The 13,759-nt window shown below is 46.2% G+C and overlaps 1 protein-coding gene and 1 non-coding gene across 2 annotated transcripts in view; both read left to right on the top strand.

Moving 5' to 3' along the window:
• The first annotated feature begins 39 nt into the window (after positions 1-39).
• Trnaf-gaa lies at positions 40-112 on the top strand. Its single transcript has one exon. It is a non-coding gene; the product is annotated as a tRNA-Phe (tRNA).
• Positions 113-710: 598 nt separating this feature from the next.
• Positions 711-13,759, top strand: part of LOC106742041 — a 30,975-nt gene continuing 17,926 nt past the window's right edge. The window contains exon 1 of the mRNA XM_014614625.1: positions 711-1,148. Coding sequence (XP_014470111.1) covers positions 1,079-1,148 — 70 coding nt within the window. The 5' untranslated portion in view covers positions 711-1,078. The remainder of the gene's footprint in view (positions 1,149-13,759) is intronic.

Genomic DNA, 13,759 nt, shown 5'->3' with positions numbered 1-13,759 from the left:
GCTACTGTTTCAGAGTATTAGTGAGCATCACTAGCACGAGCCGAAATAGCTCAGTTGGGAGAGCGTTAGACTGAAGATCTAAATGTCCCCGGTTCAATCCCGGGTTTCGGCAGTCGAGCAAATTTTTTTGTTCTCTATAACTCAACATATAATAGTAATCAAATGTTTATTGTAACAATAGCAATAGCGGACTCCCTAAGAATAACTTTTTCACTCATTTAATTATTTTCATGCAATGTTACCTTTTTCACGTTCACGGTATTTTCGTTCGCGGAATCACATTTTTAATTTGTTTAAAGCGAGACAATTGAATTCGGAATGTCGTGTTATGGCTACGCAGTTGTAATTCGAATGTACGAGTGAATTTTCGAACGAAGGGCCCAACGCGACGACGATTTAATCTGCCCTCTGAAGAGCAAGAGAGAAAATTAATTCGAGTGCGCCATATTTGTAGTTTCGCGGAAAAGCCTCGTCGCCCCGAGTATCTCGAAGGATAGACTGCGAACGCCGGCCGTCGCGCTGAATCCCTCAATTTTCCTTAACTTTGGAAGTGGCTGCGAATATCAGTCGCCTCGCGTGAATTAAAAATCCGCCGTTTCGGCCAGTAGTAGCGGCGACGGCAGCGAGTGCGTGCGCATGCTCGCGCGACGCCGTCGACGCGCGCGATTGGCCGGGCGACGCGGCGGCTGCGTTGACTCGCTGCGCGGCGGGGCGACGCTCGCCGCGGCGATTGGCTCGTCGCGCAGTCAGATTCTGAAGTGCGTGGCGCGAGGATGCGAGCATTGTGACGTCGGACGCGCGCATTTGTTCGTCGAAATTCGCGTAAGCTCGCTCCTTCCTTCCTTCCTTCCTTCCTGGCTTCCCCCCTCCTTCGTGCCGCGACGGTCCTCGTGTTTCATGACGTCGAGTCGTACATCGAGCCGCGTCGCAACGTGAGTGTCAACGTGACGAGGACAACCATCGCCTAACGCTTTTTCGGTGTCCCTCGCTCGGAGTGTTCACGTGCGTTTTCACCGGAACGCCGTGGTCCAATCGGCCGGCCGAGAACGACGCTCCAGGAGAGAGAGAGAGAGAGAGGATGAGGCTTCCGCGGATGCTACTCGTCGTCGCCTACCTGCTGCGCTGTCACGTCGCCCGCTCGATAGCCGGTGAGTGTTAACTGTACGAATATATTTTGACGGTCGCACTTCCGACTAGCACCTGCTGCGTCCTATCAGCTCACCAGTTTCTCCTAACCGTATATCCATTTCGAACGTACAAATACGTTCGATTCTTTTCTCTTTTTCATCGTTTTCAACAGGTTATTACATATTAATACATTATTATACATTTGAAAAATATGCATTACTGTGCATATTTTTGCGTAAATCGCCACGTTGCAGCATCGAGTACGCCGTTGGTGGAAAAAGCATGTTTATCGAGTGAGGAATTCACGTGAACGCCCGAAGCTTATCGCGAGGAATGTGTTTTTTTCATGGGAATTGTTACGATGTCATCAGGTTTTTTTATTGCCAAAAGTGTTGTTTACATTGACGACCGCTCATTCAACTGCGTGAAAGCTGTAGAATATTTACGCACGCACCTAACTGAGAAAAATACATTATTTTCTCTACGGTACGTTTATTATTGATCACTCCATAAAATCGGCACGTACGCTGAAAAAACTGCTGTTGAATCAATAAAAATTTTCAACAGCGGCGTAATTGAAGTAAATTTTGATTCAATGGCAATTAAAACTACTATGTTATGTATTGTCTCAATAATTAAAGTATTAGTTCCAACGATATCGCTATTGAAATCGAGAAGATTTATTCCAATTACGCTGCGTTGTTGATAGTCCCGTCGATTCGAGTAGCATTTTTTCCCGTGCATGATTATTTCACGCACGATATACCCAGTGACAACGTTACTTCTTCTATTCTTCTGCATTATTATTCATTTATGTATAATTAATACATCAGTATACCTGGTTGATATTATGTATTATAATTAATGTCATATCGTTACATCGACGCGAAATTATCCATATTTTCGACTTAAATTACCGAATATCCGAGACTCTCGGGGCAAGGGGCACTTACCAAACCGGTGCTTTTAATTACTTCGCACGCGATATACTCAGTGGCAACATTGTACCCTCTGTTTTCTCTAAATTATCGTTATTTTACGTTTGATTATCGTATCGCCCATATGTGCCCGACATTATATCGCATAATTGTCTCCACGTCGCGACATTGACGCGAGATCACCGATATTTCCAATTTGAGTCCCTGATTATAACCCGAGGCTCCGCATGGAAGGTGTCGATATTTCCTCGATATCGATAATATACGCGGCATCGCAGCGCGCCGCGAATATCGTCAGCGAAATTCGACGCGGATTAAGCGACGTCTGTGGTCGCTGCGCGTCGTAGATAAGGCGCTTAGCGCCGATGGTACATTTACAAGGTGCATTTCCGGTGCTCGCGACACGCAAATCCGCCTGCGAATTCGCGATTCGCAGCCTCATATCCTCGAGACGCCCTCGCCGGCCACCCGCCGCGATTTCCTCGCGGCGTTATTTCCGCGATGAGATTCTACCTTTTCTCAAGGAAATTTTATCTCATGCGACGATGCAGGAAGTACACTCGCGTGCTCCCCGCGTGAACGCACGAAGCGCGTTATTATTTCGCCCTCGCCGAAGCGTCTGATACGTACGACCGACACCTTCTGTGTCGAGCGATCGATATTGCAACGAGTTATCCTCAAAAAGAAAAGAGATTCGATTCACGAGAATATTTCTGGCACGAGCGATTTTTTATTAATGTCGACGAATACGGATATTTGCGTTTATATTACGGTCTCCCCTCCTTTCTCTCTCTCTCTCTCTCTCTTTCGCGCGCGTTTTCTCTGCATAAGCAACAGCATATCGTATAACACGATATAAGGACGTAGTGAAAACGAGGCATTAATATTTAATTGGGCCCTGAGCTTTGCTTAAATAGTGATAATACGCTTTGCCGGGACGTACATTTGTACGTGTACATACGACTTACAGGCACGCCAATTAACATCGACGTCTCGTGCACGCGAATTGTTTAACGAACGGGGAAGAAAAAATAAACAGTTGGCCGTTTCGTTGTCGTCCCTTCCTAGCGAATCGCGTCGCTCGATAACGGGACGGTCATTCGAGGATTCTTTTGATATCGCGAACAATGGCTCCTCGTTAGCAAGGTGTGTGTCTGCTAAAGCATCATTAATTTATCGAATTAACGGCGTTGTTCTGTCCTCCGCACCCCCACACTCACTCCTCCTCCTGCTCCTCCCTGTCTGGCCGCTTCCGAATAAAATTAATCGCGAGATAGCAATTAAAGCGTATTGCTATAACAAGATCGTCTTTGTAGTTAATCGCGTCGCTAACACGTTCTTGTCTTGCCGATCAAATTGACTCGTTTGGACCGATTGTAACGGATTGTCCGTTCCTCGCGCGGATCGAATTAAAAATTCCCTCGATTTGGTTTTTGATCAGCGGGACGTCGAATTAAGGGAGTTCGATGATAATTTAAAAGATAAGCTCGGAAGGATGTCTCTCCTGAGTTCGAAATTTTCTTGCCGTATCGATCCTTCAAGTTCCGTCGAACTTGACGGCCCAATGGAGAATCTTGAAATATAACACTCCAGGCTATTGTTATTTCCTCGAAGCTACGAACAGTCACCGTCAAGTTTTCTCCGAGTTGATGCTTAAAGAGAAGCACCCTTTCAGAATTGTTTAATATTCGATTGCCTCTCAATATTTTATCTGCATTTAATATCTTCGTAGTTTCAATAGGCAATGTGTTAATTATGTATTTTATTCGGCTGCAAATAGAGTATGCGTGATAAACAAATATTAAATAATTAATATGGGTAAATAATAAGATTAATGAGTAAGTGAGGCGATGAATTTTCCTTTATCATAATAATATTTATCGTCATTTCTGACTGACGTGGAATGTTTCGCTAGGGAATTTGGAGAATTAAAAGGAGCGCGAGGTAAGGAGTTTTAAGAATAGAAATAGCAGTTGTGTTGTGTTCGATACAATACAACAATAACTGTTTCAACACTAAATAAACGGTTTTGGTAAATTTGAGGTGGAACTTGCGAAATGTTCTGGGCGCACGGATTGTTTTGATCTCTCGGTCATTGACAATGAGATTACGTACGCTCCAATGATTGGTGGACGACTTTGTCCTTTTTGCCGATTGTTTTGGCACTTTCGTACGTCACGTACGTTTCGAGTCTACGCACATTCCGCGACACGCTTATATCAGTGAGTTACTCACGATTTCCGTCGAGCAATTAACACATTTCGACTCTTGACATTTTTCATTTGAGAAATTGAAATTAATTCACTCGACTCTTGAAATATTTCATTTGAGTTATCGTCGGAATCGCGTTTCTTCGATCGAATCATGGTCACATTAGTGTCAGTGTCATCATTAGTGTCGAGTGAGTATCCGAAATACCACGACGGAATAACCGAGAGCCAGGATGCAGAATCGGGAAGTCAGGACGAACAACGTAGGTCGCCGGAATGCGGGCAGGGATCATATATTTACAGGTGTGCGAAATTATTTATAATATGGGATGTTCTCGACCTTAACCAGCATTTAACAAACTAGCTGAGAATAACGAAATAAACCAAATCGAAATTTAGGCCAGTATTCATGGCTCTCATTATTAATTTAATGAATAATCCTAGATGCGAGTCCTTTTAAGACCCACCATTGAGAAAACGGCAGTAACTATTTATAGCACATCAGGGTAGGGCAATAGACTATATAATGTTGTATCCCGAGGTTCTCTCTTGATCCTTCAAGTCCTCCGGCGGAATTTGCAGGGCCAAGGTAGAACCAAGATTTCGACTCGAAGTGCATCGGCGATGCGAATATAGAATTCAATTCTACGGCTAGTTGATTCGGTTTTATGGCGGACGGTTTTACAGTTACTTACAAATTCATGAACCAACAGAGCTAGAGAGAGAGAGAGAGAGAGAGTTCACGCGCGGCACGCTTTTATATGAGTCCACTCCACGCGAGTACCGTTGCTACTGCTGTTCGCAAAAAAAGGCTGATTTATTTCTCGACGCGTATACCGCGGCAAAAAAAAATTACTCGCGATTTCTCGCCGCTGACGTCATAATCCCATACGGCTGCAGCGATTTTGCCGCGAGGAGTCTTATCGGCGTGGTGGAATAGAGAACTCGAAGAAAAATCGACGAAACGCGAAAAAAAGAATTGTTCGAATTCGAAGATCGAGTCCGCGCATTTATATCCCGACCGAGATTCGCGGGGATTTCGCGACCGCCGCTACAGGGTGTCCCGGACGACGACGAGCCAGTTTTCACCCGTTTAACCTCTATTTCTCCACCGAGCCTTTTTTCAGCATCTCCAGTCGAATCGTCTTTTCCGAAGTGAAATAATAATGGATTATATAAATAATCGCCGAGGGAGAAACCGATAGTTCGCTGAGGAGCCCGAGACCGCGAGAGGGATGATGAAAGCGTGCGGAGTAAAATACTTTATCCCTCGTTCAATTTTCAGGAGACTTTTAACGGTCTCGGCTCGCAATTTGGCGACCGGCCGGCGAGATAATTAACGTATAACGAAACGGAAGACCTTGAAGACGAACGACGACCGTCCCCGCGTTTTCGCGCGAGGAGACGAGGAAGAATCACGCTTCCTGATTAATCTGCACACCCGTACGGACGAAGGGGTGGCTCGCACGCCGTTCACATGCCGCAAATATATCGCGAACTACAATACCCTCGCTGCTACAGACGAGCCGAACGCGGAAGGTCGGAAGAAGCATCGTCCGGTGCTCCGCAAAACCCGTCTCTCCCGTTCAGAAACGCGGCGGCTTCGGCCGCGAAACACGGCGGAAATATCGTCGGCGCGTATATAGAAAGCGATAAATCTTTGCCCTTCGGGTGATACAGTTCGCCGAGGATAAACGGCGTGGTGTATAAGGATAATTTAATGGCCGCGAAGGCGACCGACCGAGAGTAAGTTATCTCGCGGCGGCCGTCGATTGTGCGGCGTTTCTACGCGCGGCGATGAGAAGGAACCGCGGAAATATGGCTGGAAGGAAATAAAACGCGCCGGAAAATATGCCGGATACGACGGCGGAATAAAAGCATACTTCGCGGTACGCGACGGGAGAAGAGGAAGAAAGTTCTGCTCGCGCTTTCTCTCCTTCTCTCTCTCTCTCGCGGAGCAGAAACGCGGAGGCCGCAAAAGTTCCCGGAGATAACCGTTCTTCGTGGTATTATCGCGCTCTAAGAGCCTACTCCGTTGGTTTTATCGTCGGCATTTAGCAGTCGGCAAATATCGCGACTGAATTCTGAAGGATTTACCTCGTCCGCAACCTACGCGGCTCTCTCTGCGTTTATGCTGCCGCATTAGCGCGAAATGCGAGAGCCACCCTCGCCCGATGATTATGCGCGTATAAATACGATTTCCATAACAACCGAGGAAGAGATGGTTGTCGGGAATATCCGGAGATATGACGCGGTATTCTCGGGAGTTTGTCCTTTCCGAGTCGGAGATTCCTTTTGGGAGAAATTGAGGTCTTTCGTATGAATATGTTTTCATGCACTGATAAAAGAAGCGCTACCGTTTAAGTAAGATTTGTTTGATCCGAATTCGTTTGAGCGAAATGATTACTTCGATACTCTTTAGCAAATATTCATTAGAAATTGAAATATAATTGATCATGTACAATTTGATATTTTCTTTGCATAAATAGGCATTTACTTGTATATGTTAAAACAATTGCGGCAAATATTAAATTCATAATATTGAGAATGTCAGAATTCATTTTTATAAAATATTCACTGGACAGAAAAATTTAAATTACATTTGAAACCTTCAGATTTCTTCAATGGAGAAGAAGCATTGCACATAATTCTCGTAATTATTCTCTTACACGGAAAGAAAGAAGTTCCTACAGCTAAAAATGAGCTCTCACAGGTAAAAATTAGCTGTCCCATATAATACAAGTGAAATTTAATTAATCTAGTTAGTTCTTTTTGTCCCTGCTCCTAGTTTTTAACTTCCGTAGCTAAAAACTAGGTCTGGTGACTAAATTTCAATTGTATTATATGAGCAGCTAATTTCCTTTTATGTGTAAATTTAGAATCATTTTACACTTGTATTCAGTGATACATTTACAAATTGAAATACTACTGCGTATAAGTATTTAGTACAAGCTATTAAAATATACTTAACCCTTTGCACTCCGCTGTCGCCGTAGCGGCGACATGGTTGTTTTGCTGCCTCGGCACTTTAAGAAATTTTAAGTCCTAAAATTTATGTTTTTCTTTTATAATATAAGTTAGAATATGTTTTGTTATAAAATAGCTAAGAAATAAAAATTTTGTTTTATTGAAACGACTCTATTTTTCTTCTACATCATAGGTATGTACTTGGAACTAATAGCCTCTATGCATTACTAGGCTGGAGTGCAAAGGGTTAAGTTAATAGAAATATTACATAACCTTAGAAACTGAAAAACAGGTAATTACGTTTACTTGGTACCGACATATTTTTTTTTCCTGTGTGGCCGCTGATGTGTCCAGTTTCTCTTTACTCTAACTTAGAAACTTGATATAATGTGAGAAATTTTCCTTTAAAAGAGAGAGAGAGAGAGAGACAGAGAGAGAGAGAGAGAGAGAGAAAAGACCTCCGTAATCCGGAGGTAGACTTATTTTCGCTCCGACCCTTAAAACGCGGTTCGTCGATCGACGCTCGCACACCCACGCGTTACAAAAACGGAGTAACCGGCGGAAAATCGCGATTTAAATGTATCCTAAAGCCGTCTGTTCGTCCGCCCGCTCGCATTTCCAGCGAGTCGCAATTCGCATCCGGCAAGGTAAACGTCGGCTTTTTCCCCTGAGAGTGTCTTTGCGGCCGGCCGCTTTTAGCGAGAGAGCTTCCCGACTCTGATGCGCCCGGACATGTTACAGTACAACGGACGCGTCTCTCGTTGCCGTCGCGTAAGCGCGAAACAATAGCGGCCGGGCCGGGCGTAATCGCGGAAGATTTTCCGCCACCGCGGGGAAATCGTGCGTTAAGTTTTCCGAAACCCGGCTCGGCTGGCGGGGAGGAACGCGCGCCCGCGTGTGTCATTTGCATCGCATAATCCAATCGCCGCGCACGCTTGCCGGCGGTTTAATATTTACGAAGCGCTTCTCCCGCGCACAGAACCGGCTCTTTTTCTCTCCTCTCCGTCGCGGCGAAAATTTGTTTTCAAACTTTCCGTGACTTATAATTCACGACGTTTTATCCTTCCGTCTCTTCTTCCCTCTTGCGCGCAAGTCAAACGCGATCGGGACAGGCAATGTCGAGTAATAATATTCTCCCAGCCGTGCATCAATTGCGAGGGAGCGCTTTCGAGGCGCGAAACGCGGAGCGCCCGCCTCGACCCGCTGCTGAATGAGTCGCTAATTGCGCGACGTGCAGCGAGATCGTATCAGTTTCAACGTGTTGTTTCATCTGTGTGATTTCCTCTTTTTCTCTGCTTTCTTTTATTTATTTAAATAATTACTACCGAGCGCTGAAATTATGCGCGCCGGTATTAAGGAGCGCGGAAATTCCGCTTTTGAGTATGCGCCGTATGCGGCGCGCCGTGCATGCTAATGTTAATTCATTTAATTCCACTCTCGTAAAAGGCTTAAACAATAATTACACCACGTGTGTGACTCGCATTCCGGAGCACGGTTAACAGATCGAAGATTTGCAGAATACATACAGGATGCTGCCGAACGAATGTCGCAAGTATTTTCGAACGGTCTCGGAAATCTTGAAATAATGAGAAAATAAATCAGATGTCAGATTATTTACAACTTCCATGATTGAATTGATACTAATTTTTTTCCGTGTGATGAATTCAAATTCCGCTCGAACGCGAAGGTCACCTGGAATTAAAGTTCACTCGGAAATTCCCGGAAACACCCGGAAAGTCCCGAAATTCATTTTGAGGTACCGCGGTTCAACTCGCAAAAAAAACCCTCCGTTCGCGATCGCTCATTCGAAAGATATCGGCGCTTGCCGAAAAATCGGTTCTGACTCGATCGAGAAGACACACCCGCAGAGGTAAGCGGCACGCCCGTCGTACTTCGCACAGGTGTGCACAGATGTGCACAGGTGTGCATCGCTCTGGGCGCGAGTGAGTCGCAGCGCGACGCGAACACCTGCAGCGACACGCAGTCGTGTCAGCGAAATTTCGTTAAGCCGGCCGCGACAGATTCGCGTAATCGCTTTTTTCGCATTTTCACGCGCGCGCGAAAGATGGGAAGGATGAGGGAGAAAGATGGGGAGATACACGCGAACGCGAGATCATCAAAGGAGTTAAGGGCACTCGTTTTAACTTGACGCCGTTATTTATACTGTTCCATATTTCATGTCGTCGCGCGAAAATGCACGACACGACGTGCATGCAGCTGCGGCGGGACAAGCGAGCAAGCTTGCTTTATGAATTCGCGAGAGAGTGCCCCTCGGTCACGAAATTCAGCGAGCGATTTTTTGAAAAGCACGCCGGTAGACGGTTGACGGCGCACTGCGGTCGCGTCACGTGAATTTGACGGCCGTAATATATTTTAATGTAATGTCGGCCGCGGCGTTAACCGCCGCGTCACTCGCTCGTTCACCTTTCTCTTCGCGCCGGTTGCGGCTGGGCCTGGCTATCGGAAGCACGCATCGCGCGCGATTATTTGATATCTCGGTCAGTGGAAACGATACACGAAAGAGCAGTTTATTACACACGATATTACATCGATTTCGCCGGGCGAATACACACGGTGGCTTTAATTCGTCGGCCGGCGACTTACCGCGAAAACACCGTGCGGTATAATATCGCTGAATTAAATCGCCCGATCTCGCTCGACGATTGTCCGGCCAATTAATATTTTCGCAACGGAAACGTCCGAGTGACGCGCGCGATCACTTTGTGCGCCGCGAGAAATGCGATCGGAACACCCTCGCGAGATAGTTGAGAACTGCGACCCTTTTTGTCGCGTATTATTGTGCGTCGAGCGTGAAATTCGATATCTGAGTCTTTGATAACACGCTTCGTTTGTTCCTTTTTCTTTTCACGCGACTGCAAACGAAGCTCGTTCCGCAATTAATATTCCCCCGTTCGATTGATACGTAACATTTCGTGGCCGTACAATCCCAGGACTTAACTTCAGTAATCAACTCGAAAGCGTTCGGAAATCCTGCAGATGAAAAAGTGAAAACATTTCTCGTCTGTTGCGCGCGTGTGTTAATATCTTCCTTTGTGTTTAGATTTACCTAGATACGGTCGACGCGTGCGAATGCGACGCGCAAAATGCAATTTCGCCCGCGGCACTGATGACTTCTAAATCACGAACATTAAATTGCCGATCAATCGTTTTCAGCGAGAAGTTTCGGTCTCACTCTCCCTCTCTCTCTCTCTCTCTCTCTATTCGACTCTCTGCTTCTACTACTCGAGCCGGCTCGTAATCGCGAACTATTTCAATAGCCGGAGTTCGATAACTCTCGTGCTCGTTAGCGCTTCGAGCGCAGTGTCAGAGGGAAAACGCGGCACTTCAGGGACACGGGGTATGCCACGCGATATTAAATGGCGGAAGGAAGTATTCGAGCGGCGAGGGGGGAAAAAAAGAGCCGCGAGAATGAGAATTCCTCGTTCTCGTGTTTCACAAGGACGCTTTTCCCTTTTTTTCCCCCATCCTTCTCTCACTCTCTTTTCTTCCTTTTCTCTCTCTCTCTCTCTCTCTCTCTCTCTCTCTTTCTGCCGCCTGCCTTCTACCCATTCTCATCTACCCTTCCTGCCTCCACTCTTGCTGCACCATCGATACTGCCTGAAATTATGTCTACGTGCCGTGGATGCGATAAATTTATTCGCTATCGTGATTGCGTATCTGCGAAAAGAGCGCTCCGTCTCTTTCTTTCCCTCTCTTCTTTCTCTTCTGCCTTTTTCCCTTTTCTTTTTATTTTAAGCCTTTCCATACCATCGTGCTTCATATGCATCGCTCGTAATTATTCGGCGGTCGGACATCTCAAAATTGCGCGAAATTACGGAAGAGAGACGGCGGCGCGAGCGTATCATGAATTTAATGAACGCGGAAATCCGCAACATCGCGAGAAAGTTGGCATTTTTTACGTACCTTAGACGAATGTACATGTATCCCGAATGTTTTGATCTCGTTACTTTAGATTTTATGAATTTCGCAGTGACTCGAATCGCTTATACACATTCCCTCTCTCTCTTTCTTCTCCCTTTCTCTTTGAGACCGCCGGCGATAACGATCGACAATTGTTCGCGGCGTAATTAGATCAGATGGGTGATTTATACGTTTGATTGGATATGCAGGACGCGAATGGTCTCATATGTGTGCACACGTACGCATACAAAAGCACAAATATTTTTCGGTGTCATTGAGTGCAAAATTCGATATCTGAATCTTTGATATCGTGCTTTTTTCGTAACTCAAAACCGTTTCGCAAACGCGTGCGTTGTCTTTGCACAGGGGAATATTTTTTCGTGGCTTTACGCCGCGTTAGCTTTTTTCCAACCGATTTTACACGGTATGTCAGAGAAAGGCTTTTGTAAATTATATATGATTATTCGAAAATCTCCTCTCCCTATCAATTCCGCCGTCGTTCGTCCCGAGAACAAAAATCGCTCGTCGATTCGCCTCCGATCCGTCATAACACAGTGATCTGTGATTGATTATTCTTGGCCAAGGGTCAAGAAGTAACGCATCCTTCGGAAGAAGCTATTCACAAGAAAAAAATAGTTATTCTGTATTTATCTAAAAAAAAGTGAGATAAATATTGAATCACAAATAGTTACTTTTCTCCTTTCGACATTTCCCGCGCACAAAAAGTCATGTTTATCCGGACTCAGAATTTTTCACCAAAAATTTCTACTTTCAGACCACTGGGCGAAGTCACAGCCGGGGATCGCGTTGCGTGATCTTCGACGATCACACGCCGGATCTGGAGGGAAGGGGGGGGGAGGGTCGTCGCAGTCCGCGGGTTCATTTTAATTGAATCCGCTCGCGGAAATTTGCAAGCACGCCCGCGCGCGCGCGACCCAATTTCGTAGTTAAAGCGAGCGTTAAACCGGCGCAGCGCGCACTTCATCGCCCGCTTTCATGCTCGCACGCACGCACGTTCGCTCACACGGCCGCGGGCGCTATCGTGACCCGCGGTCCGGTTCGCGTGAGTCGGTCTAACGACCGACGTCAATCGTCTCGCCGAGAAGGGTTCGCCGTAAAAGCAGGAAGGGTCGCGCGAATTAAGGGCAGCGTACTCGCGGGACGACGAAATCACGAGTAGTCGTGAGCGCGTGCCGTTTGCGACGACGACGATTACCGTATTTCGCGACGGCGCCGCTCGGAAACGGGACCGGAGAAAATGGAACGAATTTTACGGTGTCGCTCGTGAGTAATTGAGTTCCCCCGAAAATAATTCAGTCTACCGTTGATCCGACACGCGCGAGTCTCTCTCTCTGTCTTCCTGCTTTTGCTTTTTTTTTTTCTTTCTTGGGCCGCACCTCGAACGCGAAGAAGGCGTTCGCGAGGGAACGGCGCGAGTTCGAGGAGGAGCGAATTTTTACGGGCGTCGCTCATGAGTAATGCAGCTCTCCCCGCGAATAATTCAGTCCCACGGCTCGATCCAAGCGAGTCTTTCACGGAATATGTTAAACACGGGGAACTTTTCGCGAGTACAACGGACCGGGACGACCGTCGCTCTTCGTCGGGACTTGCTCGCCGAAACTTGGCGCGAGTCCAACGTCGAACTCGTCGTCGCAGGCAAGAAAACGAGGGGGTTAACTGGGACACGCGAGGAGAAGACTTGTTCGAGTTACTCTCATCGAGAGATGCGGCCGTTGTTTACCGAATGACCGGGATGGAAAAAGTGCGATGGACTTGGTGCTTCGCTCGGCGCGGTTTCACTTTCGCGCGGCGGTCCGACGATTTCTTGAGAGATTACTCGAAATAGAATCGCCGAGGCGGTTCTTTAAGCTTCCAGCCGTTTCGCCCCGCGATTTGCATCCCGCAAATCCGATATGCGGTTTCCGAATATTTTTATCTGCGCCGGCGAAGGGTCTAATTTAATTTGCACATAACGGAGTCTCGTTCAATCGGCGAATCGATGCGTGGAGAGTCCGGCGACGCTCTTTGAAGAACGTTTCTCTCCTCTCTAATTGTGTCTTTTAATCTTTCGTCTCTCTGCTACTGCGACTGTACACGGTAAAAAACAACTTGTGCCTGTGTTAAAATCGATTCTTGTTAAACAATTTTTGCTAATTTTTCGACACACTCGTGTGCTAATTTAACGTGTTGTGTTTATGTTATCTCAATATTTTGTATTAAGGGGGAAGTCTACTGTAAAATTTTCAAAAAATCAATTTTTTGTTTATTGGCTTAAAAAATACTTTGAACCCTCTAAAATAAGGTACATTAGGTGTTATAGCCGGCTAAATTTTTCTTCATTGAAATTTCGACTTTTTACCGAAACGCTCCGAAACGCGTACCTGCGGCAAATTCCTATCTGTTCGGCGGGTACAGCGTAGTGACTTGCAATTCAATTTCTAACATTTCTAATACTCCAAGTCAATCAACAGATGTCACTAGGTATATTTTATAGTCAGTTAGAAGCGATTTCAACAGATGATCTGATCGTTAGCTCCGAAACAAACATTCAGCGGCGCAAAAACCGTCGATATTGCGTCGTATTGTGCTGCGAGC

Source organism: Dinoponera quadriceps, unplaced genomic scaffold, assembly GCF_001313825.1.
Source record: "Dinoponera quadriceps isolate SergipeBrazil2010 unplaced genomic scaffold, ASM131382v1 scaffold696, whole genome shotgun sequence".
NCBI classification, from domain to species: domain Eukaryota; kingdom Metazoa; phylum Arthropoda; class Insecta; order Hymenoptera; family Formicidae; genus Dinoponera; species Dinoponera quadriceps.
Note: the sequence above shows the minus strand (reverse complement) of the source record. Positions and strands in the feature narration are given on the sequence as shown.